This window comes from Bufo bufo, chromosome 2, assembly GCF_905171765.1.
Source record: "Bufo bufo chromosome 2, aBufBuf1.1, whole genome shotgun sequence".
Classification (NCBI taxonomy): Eukaryota; Metazoa; Chordata; class Amphibia; order Anura; family Bufonidae; genus Bufo; species Bufo bufo.
The window spans coordinates 165,030,476-165,045,553 of record NC_053390.1 but is presented as its reverse complement, the minus strand read 5'-3'; the positions used below and the strand labels follow the sequence as shown (position 1 = coordinate 165,045,553).

General features: G+C 42.4%; 1 protein-coding gene across 2 annotated transcripts in view; it reads right to left on the bottom strand.

Annotated features, from left to right (window-relative positions):
- Positions 1–15,078, bottom strand: part of APC (APC regulator of WNT signaling pathway) — a 131,086-nt gene that overhangs the window by 18,917 nt on the left and 97,091 nt on the right. The window contains exons 7-9 of one of the 2 annotated variants that reach the window (XM_040421624.1): positions 13,606–13,719; positions 12,525–12,608; positions 4,006–4,113 (exon numbers count right to left, since the gene is read on the bottom strand). In XM_040421624.1, the coding sequence (XP_040277558.1) occupies positions 4,006–4,113; positions 12,525–12,608; positions 13,606–13,719 (306 nt within the window). The remainder of the gene's footprint in view (positions 1–4,005; positions 4,114–12,524; positions 12,609–13,605; positions 13,720–15,078) is intronic. The other variant, XM_040421625.1, reaches the window with a different exon arrangement.

Here is a 15,078-nt window from a genome sequence, read left to right as displayed (position 1 = left end):
CTCCACCCCTGCAGCACTCAAGGACCAGAAGATTCCCCAGATGTCCCATGAAAGACCCTATTGCTCTAGCCACTAGCCATCTGGCTTCAAAACACTATTCACATACAAAATGCATCGGCACAATGGTGGGGATTTCTGTAAGGTTGTATCTTCTAAATATGGATCTCCTCTAATTTCCTCAAATAGTTCTCCAGCCTCCTAGATGCCTGCTGTATCTGCCTAAGGGGCCCCCTCTGATCGATTAATCATCCAAATGAGAGGTTTTCTTCTTCAATACAGCTTAACAGGTTGTCTATAGGAGCTAAGTACCATCTTTATTTATATCCTTCTATTTTTGTTACTCCCTACGTCTATTTACTTTATATCACCTCCTGATGAGCTGCCGTGTCCAGTTGAAACGCGTTGTTTTTTTTTTTGTTTATACATAATAACATCTGTATGTGTTCTTTGTCTTCCTCTGGATTTATTTATTTCCGATCCAGGTTTGTGAGAAGGGCTTCACTAGGGCAATAGAGAGACCTAGGTACTGGGGCAGGATATCTCCACCATCAGGGGATATCCCTGTGCACAGGATACTAGACCTAAAGGTTATCTATGGAAAGATTTTTCCCATTGATCAACCTAACTACCCCCAGCCTTCCTTGGTAATATTGATTCTATTGGTCCTACCTAATGTTTATCCTATCTATAGTAGGAGTATTGTGTAGAGTATCTATCTCGTATAGAATATCACTTGAGCAAACTGGTTTTTGCTCTGTAACCCAGTTAATAATAAAGGTATAGTTTTAAATAAGCACATTAGTTTCTACTTTTTTCTAAGTTCTTCATACAAAATATTTTATAACAATTTTGGTAAAATAACCGTTTAGTGCATAAGATATTAAACAAGGTTTATGCTTTACAGTACATTTTCAGTAATATTTTCCTATTCATTTCTGCACTTAGACATAGAAGGACAATCATTACTACCGCCGTTGAGTTTAGAGAACATTTGGAAGTGTCAAAGAGCAAAGACACCAAAAACTGGAGACTGGAAATTGTCCTGTTGCTTTATCCAAATAACAGTACTTGAAAGTTAGGACCAGGAGCGGACTTGGCCATAGACCCTATTTCCCGGTGGGCCAATGCCCAGGGGGCTGCCTGAATCCTCCTCACTGCTGCCGGCACAGGTACATAATGATCTGATGCTTTCAGCATTAATTAATGTCAGGAGCATCAGGTACTTATCTACCTGGAAACACCTGCAAGTGCCCTGCTGAACTCAGCTGAATCACTTTCCTTAGGACGGTGATGCAGTGGAATAATGCGAGGGTCGCGGTATTTTGTTCTGCAGTGTGGCATTTACTTCTGTCGAGGCAGCATTTTGTGCTACACTGGGGCGGTATTTTGCTACACTACAATATAGCAGCCCGCACCTACTTCTGTTGGCTCTGCCGACTTGTGTTGCCACACCTTCTGCCTACAACATGAGGCCACTTTTAGGTTTTTCCAGGGCCACATTAAGTTCCCAGTCTGCCCGTGGTTAGGAGGGTAATATGATCTGTTACTGCTGTTTCAAGCAATGGACCTATAATATAATAGGTCTCAAAAGTATCAGCCCTGACTTCTATTTCTTAGTCTCTATGCTGTATTTGCCATATAAAACACTGATATAGGACTTAAGCCTCATGCACACGTCCGTGGAACACGGACCGTGAGATACCGGCCTGGATTCCTGCTGAGTGCAGTAGCGCACGGCATCATTGGTTGCTATGACGCTGTGCACTTCGTGCCGCCGCTGCTGTACTGTAATACACTGGTATAGATCATACGAGTATATTACTGTACATCAGCGGCAGCACAAAGCGCACAGCGTCATAGCAACCAATGATGCCGTGCGCTCCTACACTCAGCATGAATCCAGGCCGGTATCTCACGGACATGTGCATGAGGCATTACAGGGGTTGTGCAGACATACTTTGCCTTCAATCTGACAACACACCACCGGATAGTTGACACCCAAAGAGTATCCAGCACAGGTCTTGGTTAATTAATAGGATCCATGCAAGATACTCACTGGGCATGGGGTGGCTGGCTTGGCACCTGTCCTATGCAGTGGTGTTTCCCCATGCCTACACGGTGCCTTTGAATTTGGCACAATGAAAAATGGAAAGAATCCTGGACAAAATATATGACCCAAGGAAGGTGTGAACCTAGCCCAAGATGTCATTTGTGCATATTTCTTTCCTAGCCTCATAGGATGTAAATCTCACAAAATATGTGAATGACACACAGTATGTTGTCTAATTAAAAACAATAAAAAAAAAAAATGTAAAAAAAAAAATGCATTTTGGGGCAGATTTAATAAAAAGCTGTACAGCAGATTGCTGGGATACAGAAGTAGCAAATTTGTGTTGGCCCTTAGTGGAAGGGGAGAGCCCCACACGTTTGACATAATTTACGCCAGAAAATTGGTGTAAATTATAACCGAGATCTACACCAGCCCATAGACTGTTTCATTTCAGTTTCTGGTGCCTGGACAGTACAAGATGCAACAAATTTAGGCCTCATGTACATGAACGCATTCTCTTTCCGTGTCCGTTCCGTTATTTTTTGCGGACCGTATACAGAACCATTCATTACAATGGAAAAAAACACAGAAGTTTTCGTATGCATTCCGTTTCCGTATTTCCGTTCCGCAAAAAAATAGAACATGTCCTATTATTGTCTACATTACAGACAAGGATAGTACTGTGCTATTAGGGGAGAGCTGTTCCGTTTGGCAAAATACGGAATGCACACGGACGTCATCCGTATTTTTTTTTGTGGACCACAAAATACATACGGTCGTGTGCATGAGGCCTTACTGAGAGGCATGTCTCTTGATAAATTTGGTGCATCTTACTCTAGTGAACTTTTTACTTTTTTCTTGCCAAGGCTAAAGTCTAAAATTCCAGTGTTTAGTAAATGTTCTCCTTTGTCTCTGGTGCAAGTCTATCACAGATTTTAAAATTCAGAATTAAAAGTCCCAGTGTGGGAATAATAATAGTATGGGCCAAACCATGTACATGGTCACCTGTTCATCTAAGTGGAGGCCATCCTTTACTACTGTACACTTCCCTGCAGTGGGCACGTCATGTGAAATACATGGCCTCCTGCAGCCTTCCACCAGTGAAGGTAGCTGATTGCCATTTTCAGTAGCAGAACATCGCAGTCAACTGATGGCTGGGGTGGCATACTTTAAAGAAGGGGTTAGTCAATTGAGAAAACCATCATATGGCAATGGTTAGAACTGTTGATGCACAGTCCACCAGAAAGTGCTACATACCAGTTTTACGGGCTACAATCTTCTATACTCCTTCTGTAATAAGCATAGTCTACACTACACAGGAGTGTTGACCTGTAAAGACCCCACCCCCTGATAATGTGTTAAAAAAATAAATGCTGTTTCAATATCTATTTTTATTCTATATCAGGTTCTTAAGAGTTTTTTTTTTTCTTTTTTATATGCTGCATTTATCTCAAAGCAATTCAACCAGTTCTAACCCCTTTTCCCTTTCACCAGGCGTGGACATGCACATATGTATACATGATTAAACAACCGGCAGCTTCATTATAATTCATTATTAATCTTGTTAATTTGTCGTTTTGTATTACTCTTCGTGCACGCCGCACAACACTTTTTAAGCCAATACAAGCAATCCCTTTATACCACGGCAATATCAGGAACATTTCTTTAGTGATCCAAAGCATATTAACAGGCCATGGAGAGGATACATCTCTGACAAGTCTCTGACTCCAATTACTTTCCTAATCTGCTCAAAATTAGCCAGCCTGTTAATGGACGTCGTACCTTCCAGTAACTGGGAAAAAAAGAACTAAAAAATACCTGCAGTCTGCCCGAACAAAGAAAACGATCAGCAGTTTGGCCCCAGAGAAATGACAGCTTGTCAGGCTAATTCCTGAGCTCTGTGCAGCATTCGCTATCTAGGAACATTACAAGGAGTAATATACATTTTCTTTCACCTGGCCGTTTCCAGCAGAGCTGCTTGTGGCGACGTCTGAAGTCCCTTGTCCGTCAAGAGGCTTCTCTGCATCCCGGGTACCAGCTTCATGCTTGTTCTGCGGTGGCCTCTGCAAGAGCGAATAGGAGTTACATGGAGAACAGTGCAACAAAGCAAATCTCCACAACTCGCAGACTCCCCAAACTGTCCAGGCACCAGGTCAAGGCTGGTCCATAAGCCTCCTGGACCAAGCTCTGTAACATCCTAGAGAAGAAGGACCAAGGATTAGGCAGTCCAGACTGTGAGCGTAGGCGTGAAGCTGTGATGAAAAGGACGTGTGCCGGCTGGGGATTACAGCCCTGCTAGACAAAGGATGTGCTGCGAGACAGGGGGAACCATCCTCCACCAGCTGAGCTCTAGCACAGGCACAGGGATACTGAGCGCGCTCTAAGGCACCGTCTTTGCTGCAGCGTCACATGACCTCATGCATCTTTCAAGGCCACAACTGTTCAGTCGAGGGTAATTGTTTGCTATGTACTCCAGAAGACAGTCAAATCACATTAGAGAACATGCCCGTGGTAATTTTATTTAAAAACTATTATGAAGTACAATTTCAGAAAGCATCAGACTGAACGGAGTAGACTAATGTTTTTTGCCTGAAAATATGTCATTACAATTAGATACATTTAATACCCTATACCGATTAATATAAAATACTCAACATCATTCACACACTATTAAAGCAATGTGGGGGGGGGGGGGGGGGGGTGTTTCCTTAGGCCTCATGCACACGACCGTTGTTTTGGTCCGCATCCGAGCCGCAGTTTTTGCGGCTCGGATGCGGACCCATTCACTTCAATGGGGCTGCAAAAGATACTGACAGCACTTTGTGTGCTGTCTGCATCCGTTGCTTCGTTCCGTGGTCCGCAAAAAAAAAAATATAACCTGTCCTATTTTTGTCCGTTTTGCGGACAAGAATAGGCAGTTACATTAATGGCTGTCTGTGCCGTTCCGCACGGATGCCATCTGTGTTTTGCGGATCCGCAATTTGCGGACCGCAAAACACACAACGGCCGTGTGCATGTAGCCTTGGGTTGACAGATTGCTGAGATAATTGCCATGCATAAATTATCTGACCATCAGAACATTTTGGATCACTGTATTTCCTGTGATGATAGTGTGCGAGGGGGAGGAGGTAAGAGAGAAAGTCTCGTTATAGGGGATAGCAGAGCTGCCTTTTGTCAGCATGACAGCAATTTGCTCATCTTAGCAAAAATTCGACATCCAAATGAAATGCGCAGACCAAACCCTGGCTAATGATCAGACGTCTCTCTGGTCGGCTAATAAACCGTTTTGGTAATCCGGCTTTAGTTGTTAGTGGCGTATAATAAGACCAAAGCAGAACACATCAGTCACGTATTACGTGTGCTCGCATCCCTCTTCCTATCAATCATAACCATTAACTGCCCTCGCTGCTTCTCTGACCTACTACTGTCCTCTCAGATAATCTCCACCAATACGTGATGTGACGATTGCCTTCACATGTCCCGATGTAGGGCCGCAACGAGCGCCGATTGATGATATAGCAAACTGATCAGCGCTGGTGTGAAGGGGTTTCTAGGACCCAGCAGAACACCTTAATTAAAGGGAATCTGTCACCAGCACCTTGGACAATTACCTCCAGTAATACATGAGTAGTACTGCAGATAAGGAGTCCAGATTGCTCCTCCCGCATTTAACGCTGCATTGAAATACATTGTCATCTCCATTATGAATGAAAGCGTGGCAAAACTGCCTTAGTTGTCCACAGCAACCAATCAGATTCCACCTTTCATTTTTCAAAGCTCTGGTATAAAGGGAAAAGTCTCTTAGTTGCCCATAGCAACCAGATTCCACCTTTCATTTTTCAATCTTCCCCTGTGTATTTCAGCTCAGCTTTGAGTGCTGACAGTGGGGGCAATGGGGCTGCAGGAGGAAAGAAATGGTGATCTGCACTTCTTATGTATGACTGCAGATGAGGACCCATGCACACAAACGCATTTTCTTTCTGTGTCCGTTCCAGGGTGGATTTGATTTAAATCACTAGTCAGTAAGGCTTGATTTAAATCATAGTTTTCTACATAAAGACTAATTCTTGCTGGTATAACTTATAATATGCAAGTAGATGAAGATTTTTAGACTAACTTTTCATATTAGTTTGATTCTGTATTCATAGCTTTGTAGAAGTTCGGATGATTAAGGTCTTTTTCTCAACTCTGTTCATGTTTTTTTTTTTTTTTTTTTAAAGAGAATAATCTAGACATGCAGCAAAGTCTCAAATAAGACAGTTACCACAAATCCATGAATTTCATTATATACGGTAACATATCAATAGGTCATATAAAGTGAAATAACATGATGAAAAATAGCAACAAAAAAAAAACTATGTTAACACTATATTCCTGATTATAGTTATTATATATATATATATATATATTTTTTTTTCTTTTTTATTCAATAATCATCTTATTCTTGCATTATTATATTGGTTAATTACATATAAATATTTCCCCAACCCCCGTATGTCCGTTTCGCAAAAAATCAAATAAGGTAAATAGAATATCTCCTATCATTGTCCACATTACGGAAAAAAATAGGACTGTTCTATTAGGGGCCAGCTGTTCCGTTCCGCAAAATACATACAGTTGTGCGCATTAGCCCTAATCGGTGTTTAAACAGCACGATCTGCTGTCGGGTAACGAGGATTTTTGTGTTAGCACAAAAGATCCAATTCATCGCCAGATGATCACTAACGAGTGTTACTGTTAATGCTCGTTAGCAATGATCTATTATTTTCTCAGCCTGTGTAAAGGGCCCATTACTAAGAGGGGCCCTCTGGTTGCAGAGCTGAGACTGTCTGCTGTCCATACAAAGAAGAAAGTTAAAGGGAAAGTGTTGTGAGAAAATGACCAAAGCTATATTTTTATGTTAAATAAATTTATTTTTTTATGCTATTTTTTTATTTTCCTTGTCAATATCTATTAAAAAAAAAAAAATCCTGCAGTTTTGGCACTGGCCACTACTTGGTCTATACACTATTCACTTTTCAGCAGACAAGATTAGAATGACAGATATCACCTATACATACAGATAACACAGGATCCACCATTCAGAATTGGTGATATCACAGCTTATCTACTGCGTTCTGACCTCCGCACAGATCATGTCTAGAAGACTCTCCCAAAGACGTCAACGAGGCCCCCTCCTCTTCATTAGGTCTATGGCCTATTACGGCTGCTGTAAAGAACAGCTCAGGCAAGATGACTGCCCCCATAATCATGTTCAGAAAATAGAGTGATACACTTGCAGGCTATATATAAAGGAGTCTTTGGATAAAAAAAAAGGCATGTGACATCATTTCGGACCACACGGAGAGAACGTTAGCGCGTTTTGGCAGCTTAGTGCCACAAGCTACAGGATAAAAGCAGAATAAACTAGCATTCCTCAAGGCCGCTTGATTTGGTATGTGATTTAATAAAGCTCTCATTATACATCCAAATTTAGAAACCGAATTAGCATTATTCAAAATGTCAAAGGCACGAGGCGGGCACAACGGAAGCAGCTAAAGAGTACTGTGCCAGGAAGAAAGTGGCGTCATTACATGGTATTTATCCAAAGCACACAATAAGCCTCAACATCTGCTCGCTGCCACCTATACACAAAGCTGACTGCAGTCCTCCATGCAATGGGTTCTGGGGACAGAAAACTAATATAATTATTGTTAGCACACATAACCAGACATAAAACGACTCCGTGTAAGCTCACAGGATCTAGTAATAAATTCTAGAGCACATTAACCAATAATGCCATCTTCTGCACCAATGGTAGATGGCGAGAATTCCATCTGATTTACTGAAAGGCACAAGACTCTTAATAAATCCGGTGCATTCAGAATTGTATCACTGTTTGAATTTCTTTTTACTGGTTTAATATATGCAAATGAGCATCTAGGAGTAACAGGGGCGTTAACGTTACTCCTACTGTACTGCTCCTGTGCCGTATACTGTTGCGCACGTCACAGTGTGAGACTTTAGAAGTTAGGGCCAGGCAGGCGCAATCACATTTTCACTGCCTGGCCCTGTGAATCAAAGTGCAGAGGGCGCTAAGCATCTAAGTGTAACGGCAACGCCCCCGTTGCTCCTAACGACTCATCTGCCTATATTAAAACATCATTTGTCTCAGCAATATGAACACATATGAACATGGGACCAACACAGATGTCTTCAAGTTGTCAACCATACATGTAACAGGTCAGCCAGTGTCATAGCTACAAATCCGCTGACATTTGTCCTTTAAACAATAGGCCATTTTCTGATGACACATTCCCTTTGATCTGACAGCTTCCCTGTACACGCGGTAGCTGCTTCCTGGGCCAAGATTAATAAACTGGCTTCAGCAACCTTCGGTTGTGAAACTACAACTCCCAGCATGCACACTTGCTCAGCCGTTTCTGTAACTCCCATAGAAGTAAAAGTAGGATTTGTGGTTTCAGAACAGCTGGAGTGAAAAAGGTTGCCGATCCCTGCTGTAGATGGTGTAACCCTAGGAAGCATGATAGCATGTCCGTATACCGTGTCTGTGCTTGGTGTCCAGGAAACGCCGATTTGACGCAGGTTCAGTACTTCTCTAATAAAGGCAAAAATTTGGGCGCCCAAGCTGAACTATTAAATATCATTAAATAATGATTTATAATAGTTAAGCTTGGGTGACAGAATTTTTTGCCTCATTAGAGAATGTCTAGATGTACACCCGTTTTATCACAGGGCCCATATGCTGGATGATGAATCTGCAGTAAGGCTACACACTTGGCTAACTTTATACCAACTATTGGTTGGCATAGTTTGTGACAATGTTGGCTCATCTTAGGCAATGCCCCTTTGGCCATGAGCTAGGTACAGAGGATTTCCCTAAAAGTATATGCGCAAAATGGGCCCCATGGATGCTCTGCATAATACTTATGCTCTGCATATATCTGCTTTCAGTACAAGCAGTGGCTGATGTATGTGGTCTCGGGGGTCAGTCACACCACTGCATTTTGTAAAAAAAAAAAAAAAAACAGCAAACAGCTGAATAAGACGCCTCATGCAGCCTTAGGCTAGGTCTACACGACGACATTTGTTGATTTGACCATTTTTATAATGATAGTCTATGGTGTCGCCCTGCGACAATGGATTTTTCTGCAACTGTCGCGTCGCAGTGCAACACCATAGACTATCATTATAAAAATTGTCGCGTGACATTGATGCGACAAAATGTTGCGCAACACATGTTGCAGTGTAGTTGTGCCCTGTGTGTCGCGCAACACATGTCGTTGTGTAGACCTAGCCTTATAGTAAGGCTAGGTTCCACTGCAGATTCCGTCAAAAAAGCAGGAGAAATTACTGCTGCATGCAGCTATGTTTTGTCTGTCAGGAACATGGAAAACTGACGGATCCTATTATAGTCAACGGGATCCGTTGTCACAGTTTGTGTCCTGCACACAGTACCAGTCAAAAGTTTGGACACAAGTTTTTAATGTTTTAGATTCTTCAAAGTAGACTTATTGCATTGATGACAGTTGGCACACTCTTGGCACATGAGGTAGTCACCCGGAATGTTTTTCAGTTACCAGGTATTTCTTGTCAAGAGTTAATGGAATTTCTTGCCTTCAAAAAGTGTTTGAGGCCATCAGTTGTGTTGTGCAGAGGCAGGGCTGGTACATAGCTCCTGTACAGTGTTTAACCCTATTCTACTACTGTTCTAACCCACATTATGGCCAGAAGCACTCAATTAAGTAAAGAGAAACGACAATCCAACATTTCTTTAAGACCTGAAGGTCAACCTAGAAAATTTCCAGAACTTTGAAGATATCCTCAAGTGCAGACATGAAAACCATCAAATGCTCTGAGGACCGCCACAGGAAAGACCAAGAGTTACCCCTGCTGCAGATACGTTTATTAGAGATACCAGTCTTAGGCCCCTTTCACACATGCGAGTTTCCCCGCGCGGGTGCAATGCATGACACGAACGCATAGCACCCGCACTGAATCCTGACACATTCATTTCAATGGGTCTGTGTACATGAGCGGTTTTTTTCACGCATCAGTTCTGCGTTGTGTGAAAAACACATCCTGTTCTATATTCTGCGTTTTTCACGCAGCCCTGGCCCCATAGAAGTGAATGGGGCTTCAGTGAAAAACGCATCGCATCCGCAAGCAAGTCTGGATACAATGCGTTTTTCACTGATGGTTGCTAAGAGATGTTGTTTTGCAAACCTTCAGTTTTTTATTATGCACGTAAAAAAACGCATCGGCCGCACGGAAAAAAAGAAAAATGCAATCGCAGACAAAACTGACTGAACTTGCTTGCAAAATGGTGCGAGTTTTGCTGAACGCACCCTGATCCAATCCGTATCGTTCGTGTGAACGATAGGGGGCCTTTAGGCTACTTTCACACTCGCGGTAAGCTTTTCCGGCAGGCTGTTCTGGCAGCGGGAAACAGCCTTCCGGATCCGTACTACTGTTTGCAAACGTGTGCTGCCAGAAGTCCGCCAGGCCCCATTCACTATAATGGGGACCGTCCGGAGATCAGGCCGCGGCACGGAAAACATGCCGAGAGGCGGCCGGACAAAAAAAATGCAGGCTAGGTCACCAATTTCAGATCGGTGGGGCCCAAATCATGGAACTCACAAAGATCAGCTGTTGGAAGAGACCATAGCGCTCTGTGAGCATACAGGCCCGTTCCTAGGCCAGTGACGTCATGTTCATTTGTCACAAGGCCTAGACGTAGCTCAATTTTTTTTTAATCGCTTTTCTGTTCCTATAATGTAATGATAATGATGTGTCCGGTGTATTCTCTGATCGCTGCAATATTTTTTGTGCCATTTCGGCAAATAGGGGGTGAAGACTTGTGCTTATACTATCCTGCCCTTACACAGGGGATAGGACATAGTCTGATGACAGATCATTTTAACCCCAAATTTGGTTTTATATATTTTCCTTTGTTTATTACAGGAGTGAATACTTTAATGACATGCAAAGGGTTTCAATGTTGTGCGGCAACAATAAAGACGTAAACTTATGCAGGATTTCCGGAAGGTGTGCCTTCTGTGTTCAATACCCATGTTCAGGTTTTAGAAAATCCAAAGCAATAATTCTAAATAAAGCACCACGGTATATTACATATAAGGATGCATTCACATGGGTGTTTGCAGAGTAGGTTAGGTGCGTGAAGTGAGCAGTATACTCCCAGAGGCCAAAAAGTATCCTATTGGCCTCCCTTGGCTAGTATACATTGGTAAACCAATTAAATTTTTTGCTGTATTGAACAGCATAGTTGAAAATTACATTCCATACAGTGGTACCCTATAAAAAATGAAGTACCGTGCATATACTGATGCCTATACAGTAGCATAGCCCTGAGAAACGGCAAATGCAGTGTGAACGCACCCTTACAGAGGCAGCATGAAAGATAATTTGCTTTTGAGATTATGATATATTACTTGTAGAGTTGCACCAGTATCGAAGTTTCGATACTTTTAGACCCGGATCGATACAATACCGGGTCTTACTATTTAACGATTTAAACAGATTACATATCTCCACACCCAAAAAAGTGCAAACTATTAAAATATTTGAAAAAAATCTCCTATGCGGTGAACGCCGTAACAAAAAAAAAAATGCGTGGTTCGCCATTTTTTTTTGTCACCATGTCCCTCCAAAAATAGGATAGGACTGTTCTATTATGGGCCGGACTTTCTATAAAATGCGGAATGCACGCAGCTTTTTTGGCGTTTTATTTTTTTCGCGTGGTATCGAGTATCACAATACTTTTTTATGGTATCTAAATTGAATCTAAATTTTGGTATCATGACAACCCTAATTACCTGTTCAAGAAACAGACAAATATAAAGCAGCCATTCCAATTTTGCTAAATTGTCTTCTTAGGGTACTTTCACACTAGCGTTTTTCTTTTCCGGCACTGAGTTCCGTCCTATGGGCTCAAATCCGGAAAAGAACTGATCAGTTTTATCCCCATGCATTCTGAATGGAGAGTCAGTCCTTCAGGATGCATCAGGATGTCTTCAGTTCAGTCTTTTTGACTGATCAGGCTTTTCAGAAAAACGTAGCATGCAGTATTTTTACCTCCGGCCAAAAAGCCTGAACACTTTGACTGAACGCCGGATCAGGCCTTTTTCCCATTGACTTGCATTAACGCCGGATCTGGCACTGTGTGTTCAGTCAAAACGGATCCGGCTTTTGCATGTTAAACCCGAAAAATGTGGAAAAAAAAGTTAGTCCATAAATGGCGGATCCGTTTTTTCCAATGCATTTTTTCATTGTGATCAAAATCCTGATCAGGATTCAAATGTAATCCGTTTTCACACGTTTTTCCGGATCCGGCGGGCAGTTCCGGTGTCGGAATTGAACGCCGGATTAAAACAACGCTAGTGTGAAAGTAGCCTTAGCTACCAGGACTCTATACATATGGATGTAAAACACATACATAACATAATTCACTAACCTCAGATTCTACATTCTGGGTCTGTAGCATCTGCCGCATCCGGAATAGCTCCTTTTCAATTTGCTGAATTCGAGTAACTCTCAGCTGCATAAAAAACAAATCCGAAACGTTATCTATTGAGATTTTTTTACCGTGGACATAAACTGAGCTGCGCGTAGTGACTCATACTTGAAATGGAGAACAAAAAACTGCAATATACTTGTCCTCAACCAGTGTTCTGTTCTGAAAGCAAACTGGTAGCCAGTGACCAGTATGTTAAAAAAAATATAGTAAAAACAACATGTTCGCTGGACATACCATTGGAAAATGTTGTTTTACACAGATATGTCTTTTGATTTGCTTCATTCAACTACCTATGGCTAAAAATACAAATTAAAGGGGTATTCTCATCTGAGACAACGGGGGCATATCGCTAGGATATGTCCCCAATTGTCTGATAGGTGCGGGTCCCAGTGCTGGGACTCGCACCTATATCGAGAATGGAGTGGGGAAGGTGGTGACTGGAAAACCCCGGATTTCCCTGGGTCCGGCCACCACCAAGTGCTCTCACCATAGAAGTGAATAGGAGCATACCATCGCTCTCATTCATTTCTATTCATTTCATAGATGAGCCAGTGCGCGGCGATTTTCGGTGGCCCCATAGAAATGAATGGAGGGCGGTTGCGCATGTGCAATGCGCCCTCCAACACTTTCGGGGGTTCCGTTCTCATTGCAGGGCTCCATTCTTGTTGTCCACCACTGGGACCCGCACCTATCAGATGATGGGAGCATATCCTAGCGATATGACCCCACTGTCTGAGATGAGAATACCCCTTTAAAGTTTAACCAAATCAAACTGGTACAAAGCGCAGATGTAAGTCCAGACATGGCAGATAGTTTCAGAAAATCCATGCTTAATCTGAACAAAGGCTGCATATATGTGGCATGCAGGTTTTGTCGTGGATTTCACCATATGCAGTCGCAAAGGTGAAAATCCACAACTGTGGTGCGGATTCTGCAGTGCAAACCCACAGCAATCCCAATGCATCTGAACAAGGACTAACAGTAGATTTTACATAGGATACATTTAAAAATGACATACCTGTGCTCGTTTCTCCATGTCCTGACAGGTCCCCAATTGCTCCTCCATAGCAGCTCTAATCTGCCTGGCCTCAAATTCTAACTGTCTTCTGGTCATGTCAGTTTGTATAGAGAACTAAAGGCCACAAAAAAGTATGAAACGTTTAATGTAATTACGACATAACGCTTCTTCTCATATAGGTGCGCTATACTGATGAGGTTTATGTGGAAGGAGCATTGTATTTATGATAAATGCTTATATAGCACCGACATATTCTGCAGCGCTTTACAGACATTATAATCACGCTTACAATCTAAGTTCCCATTATGTCAGTATGTCTTTGGACTGAGGGAGGAAACTGAGTACTCGGAGTAAACCCAAGAAAACACGGGGACAACATACAAACTCCATGCAGATGTTGTTCGGATTCGACGCCAGCACCACAAGTACCAGTGCTAAGGCACCCATGCAGTTAAATATGGGAGCTGCATGTATACTATTTTCATAGTAATATAAAACCAGACTGATGTAAGGACCTTGATGTACACGAGATGAATTCAAAATGGCTGCCAGCAAACTGTCCTAGTATATGAGCAGGACTGGTTGCCTCCACTTGCAGAGTTGTCTAGGTGGGTGCGGGGGCCTCACTACACATTACACTGCTGTACAACAGATGGAAATTATGTGATCCTGCCTACGATATGTCATTATGGCTGAGCAGCCTGACAGGAAAGCTCACCAATATGTAGTCTATGCAGGTGCCGCCCCCCCGGCAGCTCTGAAGGCTCACATTTAGGGTCCATTCACACGTCCGTATGTGTTTTGAGCCGCATTTTGCGGACTGCACATCGCCAACACTGCCTTTTCTTGTCCGCAATTGTGGACAAGGATAGGACATGTTCTATTTTTTTGCAGAATGGAAGTGCGGATCTGCAAATGTGAATGCAGACAGCACATTCCGGCTCCATTGAAAAAGAATGGGTCCGCACCTGTTCCACAAAATTGCGGAACGGATGCGGACCCATGAATGGACCCTAAAGAACAGGTTGGTGGCGGCCATTTTAAATCATCCCTGGAGAACCCCTTTAACCACAACCATAAAGCATCAGAACAATATTGCCTCAATACACTAGAGAAACAAACGGCCCACCAGTCTCAGTAACGTGCACCATGTTCATCACGCAGGCTGTTCACAAATGACACTGACACACAAATGCTGCAGAAAGCTTGATAAATATGTTGCACAGAGAGCAGGGTTTTTTTCACACATTTTTAAAAAAGAAGTCTGGGGGCTTCATAAATATAACGTAGGGCCAGAAAGTTGTTTCTTACATATTTTCACCTGAAGATAATACATTAAGGGTGCTTTCACACGTTTCCATTTGGGAATATATTCCCAAAATGCATGCAAACTGGTGTCATTTTTATGAGGAATTCCTTTTTTTTTTAAACCTGGAAACAAGGTAAATATACAAAAGTGGTGGAGTATGGATT